Here is a 23,749-nt window from a genome sequence, read left to right on the forward strand (position 1 = left end):
CAATAATGCCAAAGATTATAAGAAAAGTTTCAAGGGACATGGATCACAGAAATCAGCTGAACACCACACTTTTCCAATTTCCTGCGAAGTTACAAAAGAAACACACAAAAGTAGACCTTGTGCTGGCTGCGAGGATTTGTGGATTAAGGTTATAGTGACCAACAGATTACAGTGAGAGTTACTGTCTGAAGAGAGACTGCCACTTGGCTTTATTTGGTTTCTGTCCATTTTTCCAAGAACACGTCCTGGGATACAAGTCCGAAGGAGTGATTTTTAAAACATGTCCTAAAATGAGTGTTTATGGAAACTTCAGGAATACTTTGGGAGTAGATTTCCTCCAAACAAAAACAAAACCAACACATTTTAAAAATCGAAAGTGAAAATAGGTATAACTTGTTGGTGACTAATCATTGGAGAACCCGGTTTGGTATTCGACCAGTGACTAGACTGAAAGAAACTCATCCTTTGGTAGTTTTCTTCTTTTATTCTTTCTTTCTTTTTTTTAAAAGGAAGCAAACTGTTGATCCGCGAGCCATCCATTTGAAAAAGGCTGAAGGCGCTTCCGGACAAGGGAGCCCCAGCCAGGCCCCGAGGGTTCCAGCGACTACCCGCGCTGCCAGCGAGGTTTCCGGGAACCTGGGCGCGGCGCTCGGCCGGCCGAGGCGCGTGAGTGGGCGACCCCTTCCCGCGCTGCCGTTCCTGCTCCTAGTGGGCCCGGGCTGGAGAGGCCGTGAGTGGCGACAAGGCGGGCTCCGCGGGGCCGGGGACCTCCGGGAGGGTTGAGGGTTGGTGGGGACGCCTGGCGGAGAGTGGGGGGGTCGTTGGCTCTGCGCCCTCCTCCCCTGCGCCGCCCTCCGGCGCTGCCCGCTGCCGAGGTCGTGGGGACCACCTAGCCGCCGAGGGGGCGCGCCTGCCCCCTGCCCGCGGGGCTTTCTGCCTGCAGTCCAGGCCTCTGACCCCGTCTCCTTTGCTTTGCTTCATTTAGGAAATTGAAACTTAAAATGGTTTGTGTTTCCCCACTGTTTCTGTAGTGTCTCTGGAGAAAGTTCTTAGGAAAACAGATTCCTTAGGGAGATTTAGTCTCTTGGCAGGCGCAGGGTTTGGCAGTCGTACCTGATTTTTCAGAACATACAGGGATTTTATTTAAAGAGACATCCAAAACAGAATGTGGTGTTCCCCTATCTATGCGACACACATAAGTTAAAAAACAACAAGAAGCAATCGTGTCTGCATCTCCACCTCCTTTTTTCCTGCCTTTGCCTCATTTCCTTGTTTTTGCTGCCAGGCATGCGTATGGGAAGCTTTGCCTCTATCAGTCCTGGCACCACAGTGAATATGTTAGGGAAATAGGTGGTGAACAGGTGGAGGTGATTTGTACTGTTTTTTTCATTTGCTGCCATAATAAATTACCATGGACTCAGTAAAACCTTAAAAGCTACAGATTTATCTTAAAATTATGTATGGGGGATTTCCCTGGCTGTCCAGTGGTTAGACTTTGTGTTTCCATTCCAGAGGTCGTGGGTTTGATCCCTGGTCGAGGAACTAAGGTCCTACATGCCCTGCAACCTGGCCAAATTACCACCAAAGAAAAAAAAAAAAATTCAGTATAAGTCTGGGTGGGCGTCGCTAGGTTAAAATCAAGGTGTCAGCTGCTCTGCCTACCTTTCTGGAGACTAGTGGTGTGAACCTGTTTTCTCGTCTTTTCTGCTTCTATAGATTGCTCATCTCCTTTGGCTCAGTGGTGCCCTTTCTCCATCTTCAAAACCAACAGCATTGCATCTCTCTGACTATTTTTCCCTTGTCACGTCTCACTCTGATTCTGCTCTTCTGCCTTCCTCTTTCACTTTGAAGAAGGACCCTGGTGATTACATTTTTCCCCACCAATAATCCAGGAAGAGCTTTATATTATAAAGTCAGCTGTAAATTAGCAACCTTAATTCAGTCTATAACCTTAGTTCTCCTTTGCAGCATAACCCAACATTTTCACAGACTATGGGGGCTAGGATGTGGACCTCTTTAAAAGGGCCATTATTTTGCCTACCTTTGAGTGCATAAAAGGAAAGCTATTACTATACATCCCATTCGTCAAGGAGGGAAAGTATCCAGATACTAGATATGCTGTAACAAGTTCTGGGAATATGATGTAGTAGACCATTTATATGAGTTAAATGTATTATGGAGAGCTTTTATTACAAGCATTTAAGAATAGACTTAAAAAAGCAGTTAAAGAACGTTGCAGTTTCTGCTTTCTGGAAATGTAATGAGAACATTGCATAGAACACTGCATGCCCCAGGTGTCCGGGGCTGAGCAAATACCTGAGTCAAGATACCAGGCAGTCCTATAAACATTAAGTGTTTTCAGTATGTGAACTCGCTCTCTGAATGAATACAAGGAAGAGGGAATGTAGTCCCTGGCCTCAAGGTCATGACCATCTTGCCATGGAAAATGACACAAGTACACAAATAAAGCTCCCCAAAAGAGGTTATGGGGGAGAAGTAACATCATCTGGGGGAATCAGAAACGACTTCAAGAACTTGGGTGGGGAGGGGGGGATTTGGGATGGACATTGAAGAACAGTAGGATTTCATTAAGTGGAAATTAAGGTTGGCAGGGGAGGGAGGATGTGACATTGAGGGACATGAGGGAGAAGAGAAACCCTTAGATTGTTCAGTATGGTTAAGGAACCTGGTCCAGGAGTTGTCTAAATAAGACTCAGTTCAGTTCAGTTCAGTCGCTCTGTCATGTCTGACTCTGCGACCCCATGAACTGCAGCACGCCAGGCCTCCCTGTCCATCACCAACTCCGGAGTTCACTCAAATTCACGTCCATTGAGCCGGTGGTGCCATCCAGCCATCTCATCCTCCGTCGTCCCCTTCTCCTGCCCCCAGTCCCTCCCAGCATCAGAGTCTTTTCCAATGAATCAACTCTTCGCATGAGGTGGCCAAAGTAGGACTGCTACTGCTAAGTCGCTTTAGTCGTGTCCGACTCTGTGCGACCCCATAGACGGCAGCCCAGTAGGCTCCTCTGTCCCTGGGATTCTCCAGGCAAGAATACTGGAGTGGGTTGCCATTTCCCTCTCCAGTGCATGAAAGTGAAAAGTGAAAGTGAAGTCGCTCAGTCGTGCCCGACTCTTAGCGACCCCATGGACTACAGCCTACCAGGCTCCTCCATCCATGGGATTTTCCAGGGAAGAGTACTGGAGTGGGGTGCCATTGCTTCTACCTTCTTCTAGTCTTCTAGTAAGACTGCTGCTGCTGTCACTTCAGTCGTGTCCAACTCTGTTCGACCCCATAGACGGCAGCCCACCAGGCTCCCCCATCCCTGGGATTCTCCAGGCAAGAACACTGGAGTGGGTTGCCATTTCCTTCTCCAATGCATGAAAGACTAGTTGGGGTTAAATTGTGTAAGATCTGGGATGAATAGGGTTGTAAAGACTCTGCAGTTGTTGATGCGATAACAACTACTAATATGTATCTTAAAAATTTTTTTTTGAACCCTTTCAAACTTACAGAAAAGTTACAAGTAACAACTTTTCTTTTTCTTGAGTTATTTGAGTGTAGGTATCATGACCCATTAACCTGGAAGTCTTGAGTATTTATTTCCTGTAAGAAAAAAAAAAAAAAGAAAAGGTGTTCTTTACATAACTACAATACAGCGATCAAGATCAGAAAATTAATATAGGTACATTAATGCCATCTAATCCTTCAATCTAGTTTGAATTTTGCCAGTTGTCCCTGTTACATAGTGTATAGCAAACAGAGTTAAGAATTATGCCTGGTGTTTAGTTACGATGTATCTTTAGCCTCCTGTCTGGGACAGTTTCTCAGTCTTTACTTGGCTTTCATGTGCTTAACACTTTTGAAGAGAACAGGTCAGTGTGTTTCCTGTTTCCTCATTCTTAGATTCAGCTGATGCATCTTTGGCAGGAATATCACAGAAGTCTTGCCGTGTTCTTGGTGGGCCTATCATATGTCAGATAATTTGGATGTATCTCATTATTTACTTTGACTACTTCATTATAGTGGCGTCTGCCTGGCTTCTTCACTAAAATTTACTCCGTTCCCCTTTGAAATTAATAAGTGTTTTTTTGGGAAGTATTTCTTTTGTTATTGTTTTGCTTTAAGAAGCTTTCTTCATAGTGACGCCCAAACTGAAAACAACCAAATACCCACCACCAGGAGAATGGATAAACCAAGTGTGAACTATCCATGCAAGGAATACTACACAGCAATAAAAAGGGATAAGCTACTAATACATGCAATAACATGAACAAATCCCCAAAACATGTTGAGTTTAAAACTTTAGCACATATAAAAGGATACATGCTAAATTATTCTACTTATGTGAAGTTCAAGAACAGGTTGCTTAGTGTAAGGAAACTTTAACACAATTTAAAGATATCATTTCTTGAGTACAAACTATGTTCCTAGCATTCTTTTGGTACTGTTCCAGTATTGTTCTGGATGAAGTAGGGCATACTTTTGAGAACAAAACAAAAATCACTGCCCTTGTGGTGCTTATATTCTTGAAAATCAGCTTGATATGTTCAGTGCAAAAGGGCCTGCTGATAGTTACCCCTACTGAAGTTGTTGATCTCCTGCAGAGCTGGTGAGTGCCAGAACTGGTGAGTACTCAAAACACCTAAGTGATTGAGATTGCACTTGAATTTGGTTAGCAGTACTTGTGGGCAAGTATTTTAAGCTACTTAAATGGTCCTTTTTTCATGAAAATATCAACCTATCTATCTGTTTTAGTACTAAGTGGATTTAATTATTACTGTCATTTATCTCTATGCTTAATCAATTTACCCAAATTTTTCCAGTAAGAACCCCCTCAAGCTGGACTCCGTTCTTGTGACATATTCTCATCATTCTTTGAGCACTTTTTGCTTTCTGGCATCATAAGATGCTTGTCTTATACCTTTCCTGTCCCAGTTCTAGAAACGGCCATTTCTCTGAATAGCCTTGGTTCCTGGTAGCTGAGAATGGTATTAGAAACCACATTCTGGATGCTAAATGTGCTCATTGCTATTGTCTTTGTTTCCAGGCCCTTTTAGCAGACAGAACTGGGAAATATCACATGTATGCACACTTATACCTATATTTAAATTTCTGTATTTTCCTATCAATCCATCAGAAATCATGAGGTTATACTGATATCTCCAGTTCCATTTCATAGCATTAATTCTATTTTTCTCCCTTTCCGTATTTACAGTCACCTTCTCTGACAATGAAGAACCTGGCTCCTATTGTCCTCCACATTTTTACTTACTTGATAAATCACGTTTATGTACCTTTGGCCACTGGGAGCCTCCGTGCTCATCTTGTGTATTCCTGCCATTTTGAGGGCTCCTTTTTGCTCAAAGGAGATCCTTTCATTGGAAACTAGATTAGAAGCCAAGATCTAGGTGCTTCATGACTGCTGATGCTTCTTTTTTTCTTTTTCTGGTGTTACTGAAAAATAATTGACATACACCACTGTACAAGTTTATAGCATGATGGCTTGACTCACACATATTATGAAATGATTACCATATTAGGTTCCGCTAACATCCATCTTGTAATATAGATACAAAAAAAAAAAAAGACAGAAAAAAATTTCTCCTTGTGATAAGAACTCAGGATTTACTCTCTTAACAACTTCCTTATGTATCATAGCAGTGTTAGCTACAGTCATCATGATGTACATTACATACCTACTACTTATTTATCTTATAACTGGAAGTTTGTAGCTTTTGACCACTTTCCTCTAAATCACCCTCCATACCACCCTCTACCTCTGGTAAGCACAGATCTGGTCTTTTTCTTCTATGAGTTTTATTTGGTTTCTTTTTTTTTTTTAGACTCTATATGTGAGATCATACAATATTTGTCTTTTTCTGTCTGACTTAACATCATGCCTTCAAGGTCCATCCATGTTGTTGCAAATGGTAGAATTTCCTCATTTTTTTATGGCTGAATAATATCACAATGTATATAATCACTATATATATATATATATATATATATATATAGACACACATACACACAACACTTTGTTTATTCATTCATCCACTGATGGACACGTAGGTTGTTTCCATGTCTTGGCTATTATAAATAATGCTGCAATGAACGGGGGATACAGAAGTCTTTTCAAGTTAGGATTTTCTTTTCCTTTGGGTATATTTCCAGAAGTGAAGTTGGGAAGTTACAGGACCATATTAAACTAAACAGCTTCTGTGCAGTAAAAGAAACCATAAACAATGTAAAAAGACAGCCTATGGAATGGGAAAAAATATTTCCAAACCATGTATCTGATGTATGTATATGTACAGTGCTTTCATGTCAGACTCTTGGCCACCCTTTTGACTGTAGCCCGCCAGGCTCCTCCGTGCATGGAATTTTCCAGGCAGGAAAATCCAGTCCATTGGAGTGGGCTGCCATTTCCTTCTCCAAGGGATTGTTTTGATCAGGGATCAAAACTGTGTCTCCTGCATCTCCTGCATTGCAGGTGGATTCTTTACCTGCTGAGCCACAGGGGAAGCTACAGTATATCTGATAAGGGGTTAATATCCAAAATATATAAAGAACTCATGAAACTCAATACCAAAATATAAAATAACTCAATTAAAAACTGGGCAAAAGGACTTAAAAAGACATTTCTCCAAAGAAGGTATATGATAGATCTATAGGAACATGAAAAGATGCTCAACATTACTAATCACTAGTGCAAGGTAAATTGAAATCCCAGTGAGATAACACCTTACATCTTTTGGAATGGCCATCATCAAAAAGACAAGAGTTAACAAATGCTGTGAGGATGTGGAGAAAAGGGAACCCTTGTGCACTCCTGATGTGAATGTGTAAATTGGTGCATTCACTATGGGAAATAGTTATGGAAAATCCTCAAAAAATTGAAAGTAGAATTACCATATGACCCATTTTTTGGACACTGCTTGGGTTCACACTGAGTAAACTAAGCCATAATTAATTTTTTGCTAATCTTCTATTGTATTTTTAAAGAGGAATACCTGTGTTTTCTGTTTGTTCTATAGGAATAGTGAGAATTTAGTCAGTTGAAATCTTGGAAGATTGTGTTGATAGACACATTATTAATATGCTTCTAAAACAGTAAAAATAGTTGTGATATTCCTTGTGTCGTGTTTGATCTGGGACTTCCTCATTTAGGTAAATTCATATGCAGGCAAGACTTTTTACTCTTTTGATGTCAGTCTGATAAAGCCTATGAGCTTTTCTCAAAAAGTATTTTAAGCAGTCTAAAAGAAAATACAGAGAATTATATAGGAAACCAATTATATTGAAATATGATTATCAGTGTTATTTAAAAAGCAAATTTTTAATTTAGTAATGTATACCAGTATACTGATACCTTCCCAGGTGGCGCTAGTGGTAAAGAACCTGCCTGCCAATGCAGGAGACCCAAGAGGCTGGGGTTCGATCCTTAGGTCAGGAAGATCTCCTGGAGAAGGGCATGGAAACCCACTCCAGTATTCTTGCCTGAGAATCCCATGGATAGAGGAGCCTGGTGGGCTACAGTCCATGGGGTCGCAGAGTCGGACACTGAGCGACCAACACTTTACTTCACTTTCTACTTTACCGGTATACTACAGTTGATTATAAGACTGTATTATTATGATCTTCGCTGGGTCTTCGTTGCTGTGAGGGCTTTTCTCTGGGTGTGGTGAGGGAGGGCTACTCTAGTTGCAGGGCTTGGGCTTCTCATTGTGCTGGGTTCTCTTGCTGCAGAGCATGGACTCTAGGGCACAAGGGCTTCAGTAATTGAGGCACATGCCCTGGTGACTTTTGTCACGGGTGCTGCAAATACCATGTGACCTGTTGCCTATATTCATATTTGAAGAGAATGCCATTTCAATCAGAGATTTTTAGCAATAAATATGAATTTTTTTTTTTTTCATGTTCAAGTGTATGAACTCAGGGGAAGTTTTATGAAAACCTCTGTTATCATAGAGGAAAGGTGTTTGGAGATATTTTCACTCTGTTACATTCTTGGAGTATAATAAGGAGAATTAAATATTTAAATTAAAGCCTTTGGAAAAAGTCTAGAGGACTGAAATAATAGTCTTTTAAAATGGAGCGTCATATCATGATTGAGATGAGAACTACAAAGGAATGTTAATACCTATTGTTTTATTATGGTATTGAAATGCAAAGGATTTTTAGAACCTTTTAAATATTTATAGATGTGAAAGTTATTTGAAATACAGAATTTGTTTGAATATAATTCACATGATAATAAAGACTTTGGTGGTAGGGGAAAAGATATAGCAAAGAAGAGATGTTTTATCCATAAAAGGGTAAAAGATATTTGTTCTTCTTGACTTTGTGTGTATGTACCATTTTTGAAGTATTTATTTATTTTAATTGGAGGCTAATTACTTTACGAGATTGTGGTGGTTTTTGCCATACATTCACATGAATCAACATGTGTTCCCCATCCTGAACCCCCCTCCCACCTCCCTCCCCATCCCATCCCTCAGGGTCATCTCAGTGCACCAGCCCTGAGCACCCTGTCTCATGCATCAAACCTGGACTGGTGATCTGTTTCACATATGATAATATATATGTTTCAATGCTATTCTCTCAAATCATCCCACCCTCGCCTTCTCCCACAGAGTCCAAAAGTCTGTTCTTTACATCTGTGTCTCTTTTGCTGTCTCACATATAGGGTCATCGTTACCATCTTTCTAAATTCCATATATATGCGTTAATATACTGTATTGATGTTTTTCTTTCTGACTTACTTCACTCTGTATAATAGGCTCCAGTTTCATCCACCTCATTAGAACTGATTAAAATGCATTCTTTTTAATAGCTGAGTAATACTCCATTGTGTATATGCACCACAGCTTTCTTATCCATTTGTCTGCTGAGGGACATCTAGGTTGCTTCCAAGTCCTGGCTTTTGTAAACAGTGCTGCAATGAACACTGGAGTATACATGTCTCTTTCAATTCTGGTTTCCTCAGTGTGTATGCCCAGCAGTGGGATTACTGGGTCTTATGGCAGTTCTATTTCCAGTTTTTTAAGGAATCTCCACACACTTCTCCATAGTGGCTATACTAGTTTGTGAAGTATTTATTTTTTATAATAATTAGGGAGTCATGGCAGCTGATGAAGATAACAAAGAACAAGTTCTTAAGGAATGTGAGCAAGCTGAAGAAATTATGAAAGATAAACAAAACCAGGTAAAAAGGAAAAATTACTGAGTACTATTAAAAATTGACTTATATCTATTGGTTTTGCAGTGAGGCATGTTTCATATGTCTTTGTCTAACATTAGCTTGAATTTGGGAGGATATTAGGGTTTTCAGTTTTTTTTTTTTTTTTACTTCTAGTATTCAAGACTGACAAGAAGAATCACATTTCTATTCTTTCTCTTACGCAACTCACATTAACTGCTTTTTCACTTCCTCTCATTTCTTTGACTTGCACCTAGAAGTTAAGAGCTTTGTTAACAATTATATGATCAGACCCAAGATGGAATGGAGGCTATGCTTTAAACTACCTAAGCTATACTGTGGAAAAAAAATCTTTAATTGCCCCAGACTAACATATGTCCACAATTATGGTGCAATTTAAAATTCATGTTGGAGTCACAAATAGCTAGGAACGAGTTGGTAGAGCACTGTGCTAAGATTCAGAAGCCATGGGTCTCAATCCTTGCTCTACTATAAACATTTCTGTGACCTTGGTCTAGCACGAAAGGTGGTTTCCTTGTTTGTATGATAGAGATAATAATCATTGGCAGTGGTAGGAAAATCAACAGATAATGATGTATAACATTATATAAATGTTTATTCATGTGATCATATTTATTCTGAGACTATCTAATGTTCTTTCTTTGCCTTGTTCAGAGAGAGAAATTTTGCTTCTTTAACTCATTTGGAAAATGAGGTTGAGGCTCTTTAAATTTGGACTGTTATTTTATTTTTTAGAAATTAATTAGTGAAATTACAAAGGAAAATATTCAGTTAAAGGAGGAGATCAAAAAACTTGAAGCTGAGTTACAGGAGACCACCAGGACCTCCCAGGTACCCCTTTAATTATTTTTGTATCTCATTTTTAACAGATGCTATTTTTTTTCAGAAAAAGAAATTTAATGATACAGAAGTCATTTCTAAGACATTATGATCATTCATGTCACCATTGTTTGCAACAGCTCCAAACTGAAAACCACTCAACTCTCCCTCCATAGTAGAATGAATTTATAAATTGGGGTGTATTCACATAATGGAATACTGCACAGCAATGAAAATGAACAGGCAATAACTATATGCAATAATATGGATGAATTTCATAGACACAGTGTTGAGCCAAAAAAGAAAAAAGAGGGCATACCATATGCTTTGACTTAAGTACAGCACAAAAGCACAGTGTTAGAAGTTAGTATGGTGTTTACTGTTAGAGGCAGGTAGAAACTGGAAGGGAACCCCAGAGGGCTTCTGAGTTGTTCGTCTTGTTCTGATGATTGATCTGGTTGCTGGTCACAGGTGCGTGATCTCTCTGTAAAATTTCATCTTGCTGTACATTTATGTTGGGATTCCCTGGTGGCTCAGATGGTAAAGAGTCTGCCCGCATTGTGGGAGACCTGAGTTCAATCCCTGGGTCCGCAAGATCCTCTGGAGAAGGAAATGGCAACCTACTCCAGTATTCTTGCCTGGAGAATCCCATGGACGGAGGAGCCTGGCGGGCTACAGCCCATAGGGTCGCGAAGAATCGGACACGACTGAGCAAGTTCACACACTAACTCACTCACACATTTATGCTAATGCATGTTTTAATATTCATGTATACATTAATACAACACACAGCCCCCAATGATGGTCATTATCAATCACTTTTGGATCAAATTCTTGGTCTTCTAAGTTCTTTCATTGCTCTCCTCATCCAAGTAATAATTTAAGTGAGTTTCACAGTTTTAAAAAAAATTGGAAGAGTATTTTCACCATTTAAATTGTTTCTTAATTTTTTCTTTGTTTGAATTAGACAGCTCTCACTCCTTTTTTCTTCATCAAAACCCAGATTGTTAAAATACTTAAAGCATTATCACTTTTTATTTCTGAAGTTGGGGGTAGAATGTTAAATATCAAAAGTGAGGTTTCTTGTGTTTGTGAGGTTTAGAGAAGTCTCTGTTAAGATCCTTCATAATTTTTAGACCGGAGCTAGAATCACTTAATCCTACAACCCAAAAGGGCCTTGGGAACCCAGCCAGCTCAGTTGATCAACTTCACAGAGGACTGAAAACTGGGGTCTAGGGACCCTGAGTGCATTGCTCCCTGCCATGGTGCGCTCAGGACTAGAAGCAGGCATTCTCACTCTCACTGGGGAAAGCTCTTGACAATTCTGGGTATACTGGATGTTTCTCCATTATTGGGAAACTGTCTTTTCACACTGCAGATTGTTTTGAAATCAGACTTACGGTAATCAGAAATTCTACCAAAGTGACATGTCAAATTGTAGAATAAATGTCAGATTAGACCAAATGACTCATTGGCTTTTTCTAATCTCTTCATGATAACACTTTTTCTTGCAACATGTAAAATGACCATGAGAAATAGAAATGAAAACACCTGACTCATTTGTGCCTTTATGTGTGATTGTACTGTCTGTTCAGGGTTTTCCTGGCAGCTCAGTAGTAAAGAATCTGCCTACCAACACAGGAGACCTGAATTTGGTCCCTGGATCAGAAAGATCCCCTGGAGAAGGAAATGACAACCTACTCCAGTATTCTTGCTTGGACAGAGGAGTCTGGTGGGCTATAGTCCAAGGGGTTTCAAAAAGAGTCAGACAGGACTTAGAGACTAAACAACAAAGACCTGTTCATCCTAGTGATTTTCAGCACCTAAGTATAACCACTTAACTTTATCCTCCAGATTTTTTTTTTTTTTTTTACAAATCTTGCTAGTGGTGTCCTTTCACATTTTTTAAACCTAAGTTGTGGGAATGGTTAAAAAGTTGATGGACAGGTGTTGAGGAAGGGGGAATTTAAATTTGATAAATTTTAAGTTACTGAACTGAATTTAGGAGTTTCTCTTTGGATGACATTACCTGAGTTTGCTGTCAAAATAACTGCAGTATGCACCCATGTCTATTTCATACCTCTTTGCAAGGAGACCAAAGATACTGTGCAATGATTCCTTTGTGAAACAGCCTATTATTGGGATAGTTGTTTAGAAGATACTTTTCTGCAGGAATGATGTAGGCTTAAGACCCGAACAACACACAATATTGACCAGTTTAAACATTGATTGAATAGAAAAAGTGAGAGACTATATACTTACAATTTCATCTGTGAAATAATATTAAAGGATCAGCATTTGACTAGATTACTGAGTACTTTTCTGGGAAGAAGCAATTACTAGTGATAATAAATAAGACGGCACTCAGTGTTCTGTGGGGTTCTGATGTCAGTGGAAAATGAATTATTGGATGATCAGATCACATTATTATTGGAAGGACTTAAGTTACTTCTTGTGTTGATTTTAATCAAACCTTTCTGTTTGAATTAGATTAATGAGGATATTCCTGAAACAAAGATAAAGTTCACATCTGTGGAGAATCCTGAGAGTGACAGCGAGTTTTCAGATATCTCCTATTCATGTCAAGTGAGCTCAAAAGTCCCTTATGAGCTGCAAAAAGGACAAGCACTTATTACCTTTGAAAAAGAAGAAGGTATGACTAATGTTCAAAAACTTGACCGTGTTACCTTTAGAAAGCACTGGGACTTTCAAAGAGTTTTTGTAGATATTTGGCCATTGCTTTAGAATTTTTATATCATTTCGTCTCATCCTCACAGGGGTGCCCTGAGGTAGATATGATTATCCCTGTTTTACAGACCAGAAAACAAGACTCTGAGATGTTGAGTGATTTGAACATGATCACTAGCGCAGAATATGAGCGCTCTAGAAAGCAAACCCGTGTTGTGATGTCCAATAGCAGCATTTTTATACTACTCCTGCTACCTGCAAATGATAATACTAGTAATAATGTTTCAAGGTAGCAAAGCAGAGAGTTCTGACAGACATGATCTCATTTTATACTCACATGACTCTGTAAAAGTAATAAGATAGAGATACTATTTACATCATTAAGAAACCAGATTCACAGATGTTTAAGTGATTTACCTAAGTGCACAAGGCATGAGGGAGAAGGCAATGGCACCCCACTCCAGTACTCTTGCCTGGAAAATCCCATGGATGGAGGAGCCTGGTAGGCTGCAGTCCATGGGGTCGCTAAGAGTCGGATACGACTGAGCAACTTCACTTTCACTTTTCACTTTCATGCATTGGAGAGGGAAATGGCAACCCACTCCAGTGTTCTTGCCTGGAGAATCCCAAGGACGGGGGAGCCTGGTGGGCTTCCGACTATGGGGTCGCACAGAGTCGGACACGACTGAAGCGACTTAGCAGCAGCAGCATAAGGCATGAGAATGAAAAGAGCTCTGGAGTCAAAGACTTGGAGTGGGACCTGATGTTTGCCATGGTGTGGAATCCTCTTGAGAACTGGGGACACCTTAATGAGGAGAATCTAGCTTTGAATGCCAGATTTGCCTCTTTTTTTTTTTTAAACAAAACAAAACAGCACTTTATTTATTTATTGACTGCGTCGGGTCGTAGTTGCATCACTTGGGATCTTTGTTGCAGTGCGTAGGCTTCGTTGCCCTGTGGCATGTGGGATCTTAGTTCCCCAACAGGGAGGCCAACCCATGTCCCCTGCGTTGGAAGGCAGATTCTTAACCGCTGGACCACCGGAGAAGTCCCAGTATTTTATTTATTTGTTTGACTGCACCAGGTCTTAGTGTGGCACATGGGATCTAGTTTCCTGACCGGAACCGACCCTGGGCTCCCTGCATTGGGAACAAAGAGCTGTAGCCACTGGATGGCCAGGGAAGTCTCCAGCTTTGCCTCTTTATAGAAGTGTAGTTTGGGTTGGGTTCTTTATAAATCTCAAGTTTTTATGGCAGGCTTTGTGACAGTGCCTACCTCATGGGGTTGCTTTGAATATTAAATAAGAAGTGTTGAAAAAATACTTAGCACAGTGTCTGATACATAAGAAACACTTAATAAATGTTAGTTGTCATTATTGCTCCATGTTAGAAAATTTTCAGTTAAGGAAACAAAAGCTTGCTTGCATAGGGTCCATGCAGGTGATAATCAGCCGAGCTGCGAACCAAACCCCGAGTAGCCTTGTCCTTTCTACTGCACCACTATTCCTCTGAGCAGGCCACCGTCTGGGCCTCTGTTCTCAAGTTTGTCAAGTGATGAGTGGGAGCAGATAGTCTTCACAAGCCTTTCCAGTGCTCAGGTACTGGGAGTCTATGATTATAACTCATGTCTCCTGATGCCTGGTTAGTTACTATAGCCTGAAAATAAATAGAAAGGCATGCTGGCAGGTCACTATATGCACACACTCTTTGTCCACCCTGGCTCCACCCCTGTAGCTGTGGATGGAGGGTGAGGGCAAGAGCCCTGTTGGCCGTTGGCAGTGGTCACTGGGATATAACTGAAAGATGGAAGTGAGGCTTTGGAAAGTTGGGATCCCGCATAGAAATTACCTGGGGATGCTGAGATTAAGATTCTCTTCAGAGATAGCTGTGTCACTGCTTCCACCCTTGGCATGACTCTGACGTCCTGCTCCTCTGGGACAACTTTGGGTTCCTACACAAATCAATGGGAGTTGGCTTTGGACAGTCAGAGTCACAAGGGTTGAAACACAAGTAGTGCCTCTCAGCTGCGTCAGATCACCAGATGTTGGAGGTTTGGGGGGCGAGGGAGAGGTGGGGATTGGGAGGGAAAGGTCATCATCTAAGTATTACTTATAGTTGGCCTCCTCTGTTATTTGCCTGTTGTCATTAACAACAACAAAAACGCTATAATTCAAGTGATAGAGTCATATGATGGTACGAGGCATCTGAATTCCCACATGACGACGCCCTGTTTTCCAGCCCTGTTTCTCTCTTTTTCTGGCTGTGGTGTGCTGTCTGGTTGTCATAAACACATGAGAGGTTTATAAGCCCAGGATTGGGCATCTTTTGTCTTCATGACATATTAGAATAAACAGCTCCAATATCAACAAAGTGTTATAAACTCTCATGTCACACAGTTTAAAAAAACACATACATGCATTTTAAACTGACATATAGTTGCTGTTAGATTTTAATGATTTTTGGCAAAATTATGTTATTGAGCCTTTCCTATTTGCATGGATAAATTAGATTTGATAGTTTTGTGATCAGTATACCAAGGCTATTGACTTTTTAATGAATGATCTCAAGAGCGTTTTAGTGAAAGTAGAATTCTTTGTTAAATATGACCTGCCATCCAAAAAAAAATGAAGACTCACTCTTTGGTATTTAAGTCTATGTGGTCTTTAATATGTAATCTTTGGAAAAGACAGAGATAAGAACAAATATTTATTTCTATGGTGCTTGTAACATATTAAGAAGAAGTGAGAAATGATAAAAAAGATTAATTGTCAGAATGACACTGATCTACAAAAGTCTTCCCAGCTTACTCAACCTGGAAGAAATTTCTGGCTGTGCTTTAATGTACTGAGGGAATTCTCTGATAATTCTGTCAGCAGTGGAAAGGAGGGGTGTTGACTGTACTGAATTTCTAAAGGATCATCAGGCTTGTTTCTTAAACTTGAGAATTTCTACGTTGTAACTTTTTGCTGACGTATTTCGACATTAATATATCCTCGTTTGGTGGCAACACCATTATCATTTAGAAATCCTAAGAAAAATGTAAAAATAAGATCCCTGAAAATTAAAGAAAATTTGGGGACTTCCCTGGTGGTCCTGTGGTTAACAACTTGCCTGCCAATGCAGGGGATGCAGTTTTGATCCCTAGTCTGGAAACTAAGATCCGCACATGCCATGGGGCACCACATGCCATGGTGCACCACAGCTACCGAGCCCATACTCTAGAGCCAATGTGCCACAACTAGAGAGAAAGCCCCACTCGCCGCAACTCAGGATCACCAAAAATAAACAACACCAAAAAACCACTTTTTTAAAATAAAAAAAAATTAAAGAAAAGTTAAACTCTCCAGGATTATTTTTTGTTAAGCCAAATGTGTAAAAATGTATTGAAATACTGGAAATTAATACTTCCCAAATTATTTTTCAGTTGCCCAAAATGTGATCAGAATGGAATACCATCATGTGCAGGTACAGAATGAAAATGTGATGCTCACGGCCAACCCAGTTTCGTTAAATTCAGGAGTCAAATTCCAGGTAACATGGTGATCAAAGCTTTTTAGAATGCTATTAAGCACGGACACTTCTCATCCATATTCCTGAACATGAAACAATTTCCCAGGTTCACGTAGGAGTGTCTAAAATGAAAATCAACGTTACCGACATTCCTGATGAACTGCCAGAAAGTCAGATGAGAGACAAGCTAGAATTGAGTTTCTCTAAGTCTCGCAACGGAGGCGGAGAAGTGGAGTACGTGGAGTATAACAAGCAGACCCGGAGCGCCCTCATCACCTTTGTGGAAAGTGGAGGTATTCCGGCACTGAGAGAGTTAAACAGTACTCTAGCGTTTAAGTTATGCTCTGCCAGGTCTGAAAATATTTCTTTTTCTATTTCTTTTACTTGGAATTATTAGGCAGCATAATAACAGGGATTTTTTAACCTTATAAAATGGTAGTGTCCTGAAAATGATTTTCCTGAATACTGTTAAGAATAAGATTAGAAATAACAAGTCCCTCCGTGTTAGTGCTTTCTTATCTCCCGCCAGGCATGGAGCCAGGTGTTTTATACATACATCTCCTCTGATCCACAGCACAACTCTGAATGTAGGTGTTATATTCATTTTAATGATGAGGCAGCTAAGACATATGTAAGATAAGTAGCTTACCCAAGATCACACAGTGGGTGTGTGCCAGAGAAATTTTGCGACTCCGTGGACTGTAGCCCGCCAGGTTCCTCTGTCCATGGAATTCTCCAGTCAAGAATACTGGGGTGGTTAGCCTTTCCCTTCTCCAGGGGATCTTCCCGACCCGGGGATTGAATCCCAGTTTCCCGCATTGCAGGCAGCTTCTTTACCATGTAGGGCTTCCCTAGTGGGTCAGATGGTAAAGAATCTGCCTGCAGTGTGGGAGACCGGGGTTCAATCCCTGGGTCGGGAAGATCCCCTGGAGAAGGAAAAGGCTACCCACTCCAATATTCTGGCCTGGAGAATTCCATGGACTATAGAGTCCATGGGGGTCACAAAGAGTTGGACACGACTGAGTGACTTTCACTTTCACACATATGTATCTATATGTATGTGTATATATATAAAACTGTCTCTTCCATCTCACTTTTTACCATTGACAAGGGTCTCTTAGATGGAGGGAATTGTTTCCAGGAAGAAAAAGGGGGTATTGGAGAGAAGAGCTGTTCCCTTTTTCAGTAGAAATGGACTTTTAAAATCATCTTAGGGAGGTTTACATTATTTTGATTAAAAATAAAAGATTCTCCAGCTGCTTCTGTTAATATGTTCAAGTGACTTTCTTTTTTATTAATTTATTTTTAATTGGAGGATAATTGCTTTACAATATTGTGTTGGCTTCTGCCATGTAACAATGTGAATCAGCCATAAGTATACATATGTCCCCTCCCTCTTGAACCTCCCATCAGTCCCCTACCCCATCCCCCAGGCTGTCACAGAGCACCACGTTGAGCTCCCTGTGTTATACAGCAGCTTCCCACTAGCTGTCTAGTTTACATATCTATTTTATTTTCAGTGCTACTGTCAATTCCTCCCAACTTCTCCTTCCCTCACTGTGTCCAAAGTCAAGTAATTTTCAATAAAAAAAAGTCTCTTGCTCTGGTTAGTTCTTAGGGCTTCTCCTGGGTTTACTACATATGATAAAAATCCAACCATACAATTAAAAGCCATTGCCTGATTCGGTTTTTTCATAATAAAAAATACATGCTTTTTAAAGAAAATTGAAATAATAAAGAACATTAATTTAATAAAAATTGAGACATTTCCTTAAATTTCCAAACTCCCTTTGTCCTGTTATGTAGTTATGGTTAGGTGAATGTTCTTCAAAATCTTTTTGGAATTGCTAGGTAATATGGTAATTCTATATTTAATGTTTGAGGAACTGCCATACTGCTTTCCACAGTGACTGCACCATTGCCTTCCTACCAGCAATGTATCAGGGTACCAATTCCTCCACGTTCTTGCCAGCAAAGGTCTGAACTCTTAATCACTGTACCACATTGCTGATTCAAGGTGGACTGGTGAGAGGAGAAAGGAAGTGGTCAGATATTCTTAAGAACTGTTTCTGTTAAACTTTATGCAATCCTGACACATTAGCTGTTTGCCCTCTAGGAGAAAAATGCTTCTAAAAATAATTCTGATTATTTTTTATGTTGGAGAAAACCGATGAATTTTTTTTAATTTGCATTCATGTTTTCTGGATGACATTCAGCACCCCTCCACCTTTGATTAACATCATTACAGAGGTTTACTGAATGTCATGTATCAGTTACAGTAATTTTATATATCTCATAGTAATATAGTAATTTTCTATAAATCTCTCACCTAAAGATAGAGAGTATTCTAATCATATTTTTCATGTATACTTCTTGAAAGATTGGGAAATACTGTGTTTTGTTAGGGTGGCTGGGTTACTTTTTGTAGATGGTTATCCCACTTTATGTACCTCAAGATGGGTCTATCTGAGGCCTTTGTAGCACACTGTCCATTGACTGACTAATAGTTTAAGACAGATGGAGCTATCTAAGTCTTGTTATCATTTGGTCTTATGTTTTTCAAAATTATGTACTGTGAATTGTTTAAAAGGGACTTTCAGTTCAGTTCAGTTCAGTCGCTCAGTCATGTCTGACTCTTTGTGACCCTATGAGTCGCAGCACACCAGGCCTCCCTGTCCATCACCAACTCCTGGAGTTTACCCAAACTCATGTCCATCGAGTCGGTGATGCCATCCAGCCATCTCATCCTCTGCTGTCCCCTTCTCCTCCTGCCAGAGTTTCTTAAAAATTAATCACTCAAGTCACTGTTTACTTTAACATTCTATTTGAAGGAAGTTTTACCTTTGGTTAAAAATATTTATGATAAAGAAGAAAATGTCTATAATAAAGAAGAAAATAATTTTTAAAAATTTATTTCTAGTTGCTGACAAGATTTTGAAAATGAAAGACTATCCTCTTTATATAAATCAAAACTGCCATAGAGTTACAGTTTATCCATACACAGAAACACACTTGAAAAAGTTTCAGGTAAAGTCATCTTTTTTCTTTCATTTTGGAAGCTAATTGCTTGACTCCCCATCCCCACAAAAATAAAAAGTTATGATTCTGTTTTCATTTGAATCTTATTTATGAGGGATATCAAAATAGTCTCTTCATATCTGCTTGGTACAGTATGAATTTTTCTATTTTAAGAATACTTTTTAATGTGAAACTGTACCTTATTTAATTGACTGTGGCACTGTATTTTTGTATGTGAAGACATAACTACATTTTTCTCATATATCTACTATCATTGGGCATTAAAAATGGTTTTCCCTTCTTATTTTCTCTGAATTCATTATCTTTACTGCTGCTTTTTTCTGTTCCTAAAAGAAAGGTCATCTTTTCTGTTCCTGAAAGGTCATCATGATCTACCTAGTCTACCATCCTGAAAACTAGAACTCATGCCTAACTCTTGGTTTAGCGTCACCTCCAACATCCATTTAATCACTCAATTTTTTCACTTCCACTTCTCACTACTTCTTTAACTGGTCTCTCTGTCCATAGAGTTGGCCTTCCTTTCCTCCACTTGTCACAATTCTGCCAGAGTTATCTTTCTGAAACTCACATCTAACTCTGATATTCTCTTCCTTGAAAAATCTTCCTGAGGCCCCTTGTCTCTCTTAGGATAGTGTCCAAAATATTGAGCAGAGCTTATAAAATGTGAAGTTTTGCAATTCAAAGTTCTTAGAAAATTGCCATTTATCTTTTATTTTTCTATTTTCCTCCTTAGGTATTTTCAGGAGTATCTAAGAGGACAGTGCTTCTGACTGGACTGAAACACCTTCAGACGACGGATGAAGAAGTTGTAGAGGATTTCATTAGCATTCACTTTCAGCGGGAGAAGAATGGAGGTGGAGAAGTCGAGGTGGTCAAATGTTCCCTCGGGCAACCTCACACAGCATACTTTGAAGAATAGACTCATGGAATCCTATGAAAGTTAGAGCTTCTGAACCCAACTTCCTGTCAGTGCTTGACAAAAATAAATGTCCCTTTCCTTAAAAAAAATTAAAAATGTAATTCTTTAGTATTCGTTTATTCTTAGATACAAAATATATTTCTGTGATTTTAAATTCTTTGTTTTCAACTGTGCTGCATGTTTACAAATGCAGTAACTGTATTAAAAGTTTTGTTCATAAATTTTGTGGCTGGATGCCATGTCTGTTGAAAAGAACCACAAGTCATCCAGTTGTCCGCCTGCCACGTTGGCTCCTTCTGTAATAGTCTTGTGGGCTCCAGTCTGTTTTGGCTCTAGGTCCACCATCATGCAGACTTGACTCTTAACATTTCCCCAAAGAAGTGTTGCATTTAGCAGTTTGTAATTTCTGTAGACTTTACTGACTTCTCAAGGAACTTCAAGTGTCAGGAGCCGAGTTAGGCATTACTGACAAAATGGAGGCATGGCCCTAACTCCCTTTCCTCATCCCACAGGCACGGTCCCAGGATGAAAGAGTTAGGTCTTGTGATTCTGACTTGTTCTTTCCTTTCTTCTGTTGAGTTGGCTGGAAAGAATGTTAAGGTGCTTATTGTTCTTGAGAGATGCATGAGAAAGCACAAAGCCTTCTGCAGTTGTGCCCCAAAAAATAATCTATAAAGTAACCATTGACATTTGTTCAAGGATCTTTACAAAGAATGTTCCAGGATGAGTAGGTAGGCAGCAGCTTGAGACCATGGGAAGGATTGTTATCTGAGACCTGTTTGTGAGGGGAATGTTTATGGCAAAGGAAGTTTGCTGAGCTTAGGGTTTAGGAATAATTAAGAATAGCTAGAAGCCTTTTTAGGAGATAGTGAGCTTAAGATACTAGGGGCAAGCAGGATTTAGAAAGATAAGAAATAAACTGAGGAATGTGGTATGCAGACCAGACATAAGCATGAGTTATGATGTAATCACAAGTAAACAAGTCGCTGAAGCAGGAACTCTGTTTGAAGGGCAACAAGGAGACAATAAATCTGGATGCTGCTGCTGCCACTAAGTCACTTCAGTCGTGTCTGATTCTGTGTGACCCCATAGACGGCAACCCACCAGGCTCCCCCATCCCTGGGATTCTCCAGGCAAGAACACTGGAGTGGGTTGCCATTTCCTTCTCCAATGCATGAAAGTGAAAAGTGAAAGGGAAGTCGCTCAGTCATGTCTGACTCTTTGCGACCCCATGGACTGCAGCCTACCAGGCTCCTCCGTCCATGGGATTTTCCAGGCAAGAGTACTGGAGTGGGGTGCCATCGGGGAGCTGAAAATGTAAAACCTCTGAGCTAATGCTTTTGTCAAAGTATAAAAGAAGACCTGATCCTTGAAATAAACATGCAGTCCTGCGCCTTGAGTCAGAGGCTGCATCATTTTCTGCCGACACAGCTCATTCTTCAGGCTGATTCCCTGGCTGCTGGAGCTGGACTCCGGCATTCAAGAGCAATACTTTTCCACTTTGCCCAGCATTTCATCCCACAGTCCCAAAGTCTTTCTCAGAGCTGAGTGTGGTCTTTCTCTTGAACTTTCACCCAGAATGCCAAGTGTCCCCTGATTCCTTTCAAGACACCCCCCCTCCAAATTGAACTTGTAAATACTGGAATTTTCTTTTACACTTATAATGAAAGTAGTCAGTTTAATGGATTGAAAAACCTTAGAATAGAGAGGTAAGTGCAAAGCTAGTGACTCATCACACATCTTAGAAGATGCTGGGAATGAATGTCTGCACCATACCTACTGGTTAGGGGATTAAAATTTAGCTGGAGAGAGACTGAGTTTATTTTCATCATGCTGTTTTTAACCTGCAGAAATTAAATGGGAAAATTCAAGGTTCCTTTTGAAGAAGGTGAAATTCGCTTTGGTAAAGAATATTTGGACAGTTTTAATCCTAATATGTTTCATGAAGAGCCAACAGCAGAATTAAATTCATATTAAAATGATGGCAGAAATTAAATGCTTTTAGAAAAGATTATAAACCTATCCAATGCTACCTGCCATCTAAAATAAATAAAAGGGAAAACTAAAGAAAAAAACTATTGGTTTTGCTTCTGATATTTTATTTTTAGGTTTTAAAGTTGTTATTGTGTGTGTGCTCAGTCATGTTTGACTCTTTTGTGACCCTATGAACTGTAGTCTGCCAGGCTCCTCTGACCATGGAATTTTCCAGGCAAGAATATTGTAGCGAGTTGCCATTTCCTCCACCAGGGGATCTTCCTGACCCAAGGATCGAACCAGAGTCTCCTGCATTGCAGGTGGATCCCTTACCACTGAGCCATTGGGGAAGGCCTTAAAGTTGTTATAGTACCATCAGAAATATTCATTACTCTCATATTTCTCTTTGGAATAAGAAATGGCACCTAAAAATTGGGCAGTTTATGATAAAACTTTGTGTTCACCATTTTAGGGGGAAAAAGTTCTTTAATTTTGTCAGTTGTTCTTTGGAAATAGTAAGATTATTTCAAGCTTCCCAAAATATTAAGAAGAAGAATTTAAAGAACCTCATTTAATCTCATAGCACAGAGGGTGTCATTTTGAATCTATAGCAGACTGCCAATCAGAAATAAATTTTTCCTAATATTTACAACACAGTTGGACACTGTCACTTTTGTTCCTCTGGGGGCCTTCTTCAGGCAGTAAAATTTAAATTTAAAATTTTCACAATGGTTTTGATATGTTACTTATTCTAGAAAATTATACTTTTCCTTTGGGTTCTTTCACCATTTCACCTAGTGTGATCTGACTGGAACTCAGAAATCAAGCATTGATTCTCGTGCTTATTTCTATAGTTTTAGAGATTTTACAAGAGGAAGGTTTTCTTTAAAAATTTACCAGAAAATACTGTATTGACTATTTAATATATTGCATGTAGTGTTAAGAATCCTTCAATTGTGCATCCAGGGTGAGCTAGCACCGCTTATTAATGTGTGAAAAGATTTTGTCAGTATATGTCAGGAAAAGACAGATATGTGAAGTTACATGTGCATTTTGCTGTTTGTAGACTTATCAGTCAGGAGAGGCTAGGTCACACTCAGATAACACAACCTTCCAAGTCTTGGAGACCTAGCAGAATAAAAGTATAATCGTCACTCAGGCTAAATATTCAGCAGAGATTAAGGGACTCTGTCCTGATCACTTTAGGCCCCATCTTGAGGCACGCTTCCAGAATCATCAAGGTTGGGAAGCTGAAGTCTGGAAAGTCTTGCACCAGAAATTAAATGCTGTGACCCGAAAGTGACCTGTGTTATTTCCTCTCACATCTCACTGGCCAGGAAGTCACATGGCCTCACTGAAACATAAGGTGACTAGAAAATTCTGTCTTATAAAAATGAGAAGAACCAGATAAATAGCTGAGCCCAGAATACGAATAAGGGTAGTCTGTGCTGTCCTACTGGTTATCGATATTTGGATCACTCCTCTTCACACACAAAATACACTCATCCCATCTCCAAGGTAAAAAATCCTCAAATTTCACCCATTCATAACATCAAACTCAAGGTGCAAAAACTCTTGGTG

The 23,749-nt window shown here is 39.7% G+C and overlaps 1 protein-coding gene across 3 annotated transcripts; it reads left to right on the forward strand.

The window, feature by feature from the left end:
- The first annotated feature begins 409 nt into the window (after positions 1 to 409).
- On the forward strand, positions 410 to 20,415 carry NMI (N-myc and STAT interactor). Of its 3 annotated transcripts, none has more exon segments than NM_001035098.2 (8): positions 410 to 468; positions 9,116 to 9,205; positions 9,956 to 10,051; positions 12,530 to 12,692; positions 16,151 to 16,257; positions 16,343 to 16,529; positions 19,157 to 19,263; positions 20,009 to 20,415. In NM_001035098.2, coding segments are annotated over 7 exon segments (930 nt in total). In that variant the 5' UTR covers positions 410 to 468; positions 9,116 to 9,121; the 3' UTR covers positions 20,195 to 20,415.
- Positions 20,416 to 23,749: the final 3,334 nt, after the last annotated feature.

Source organism: Bos taurus, chromosome 2, assembly GCF_002263795.3.
Source record: "Bos taurus isolate L1 Dominette 01449 registration number 42190680 breed Hereford chromosome 2, ARS-UCD2.0, whole genome shotgun sequence".
NCBI classification, from domain to species: Eukaryota; Metazoa; Chordata; class Mammalia; order Artiodactyla; family Bovidae; genus Bos; species Bos taurus.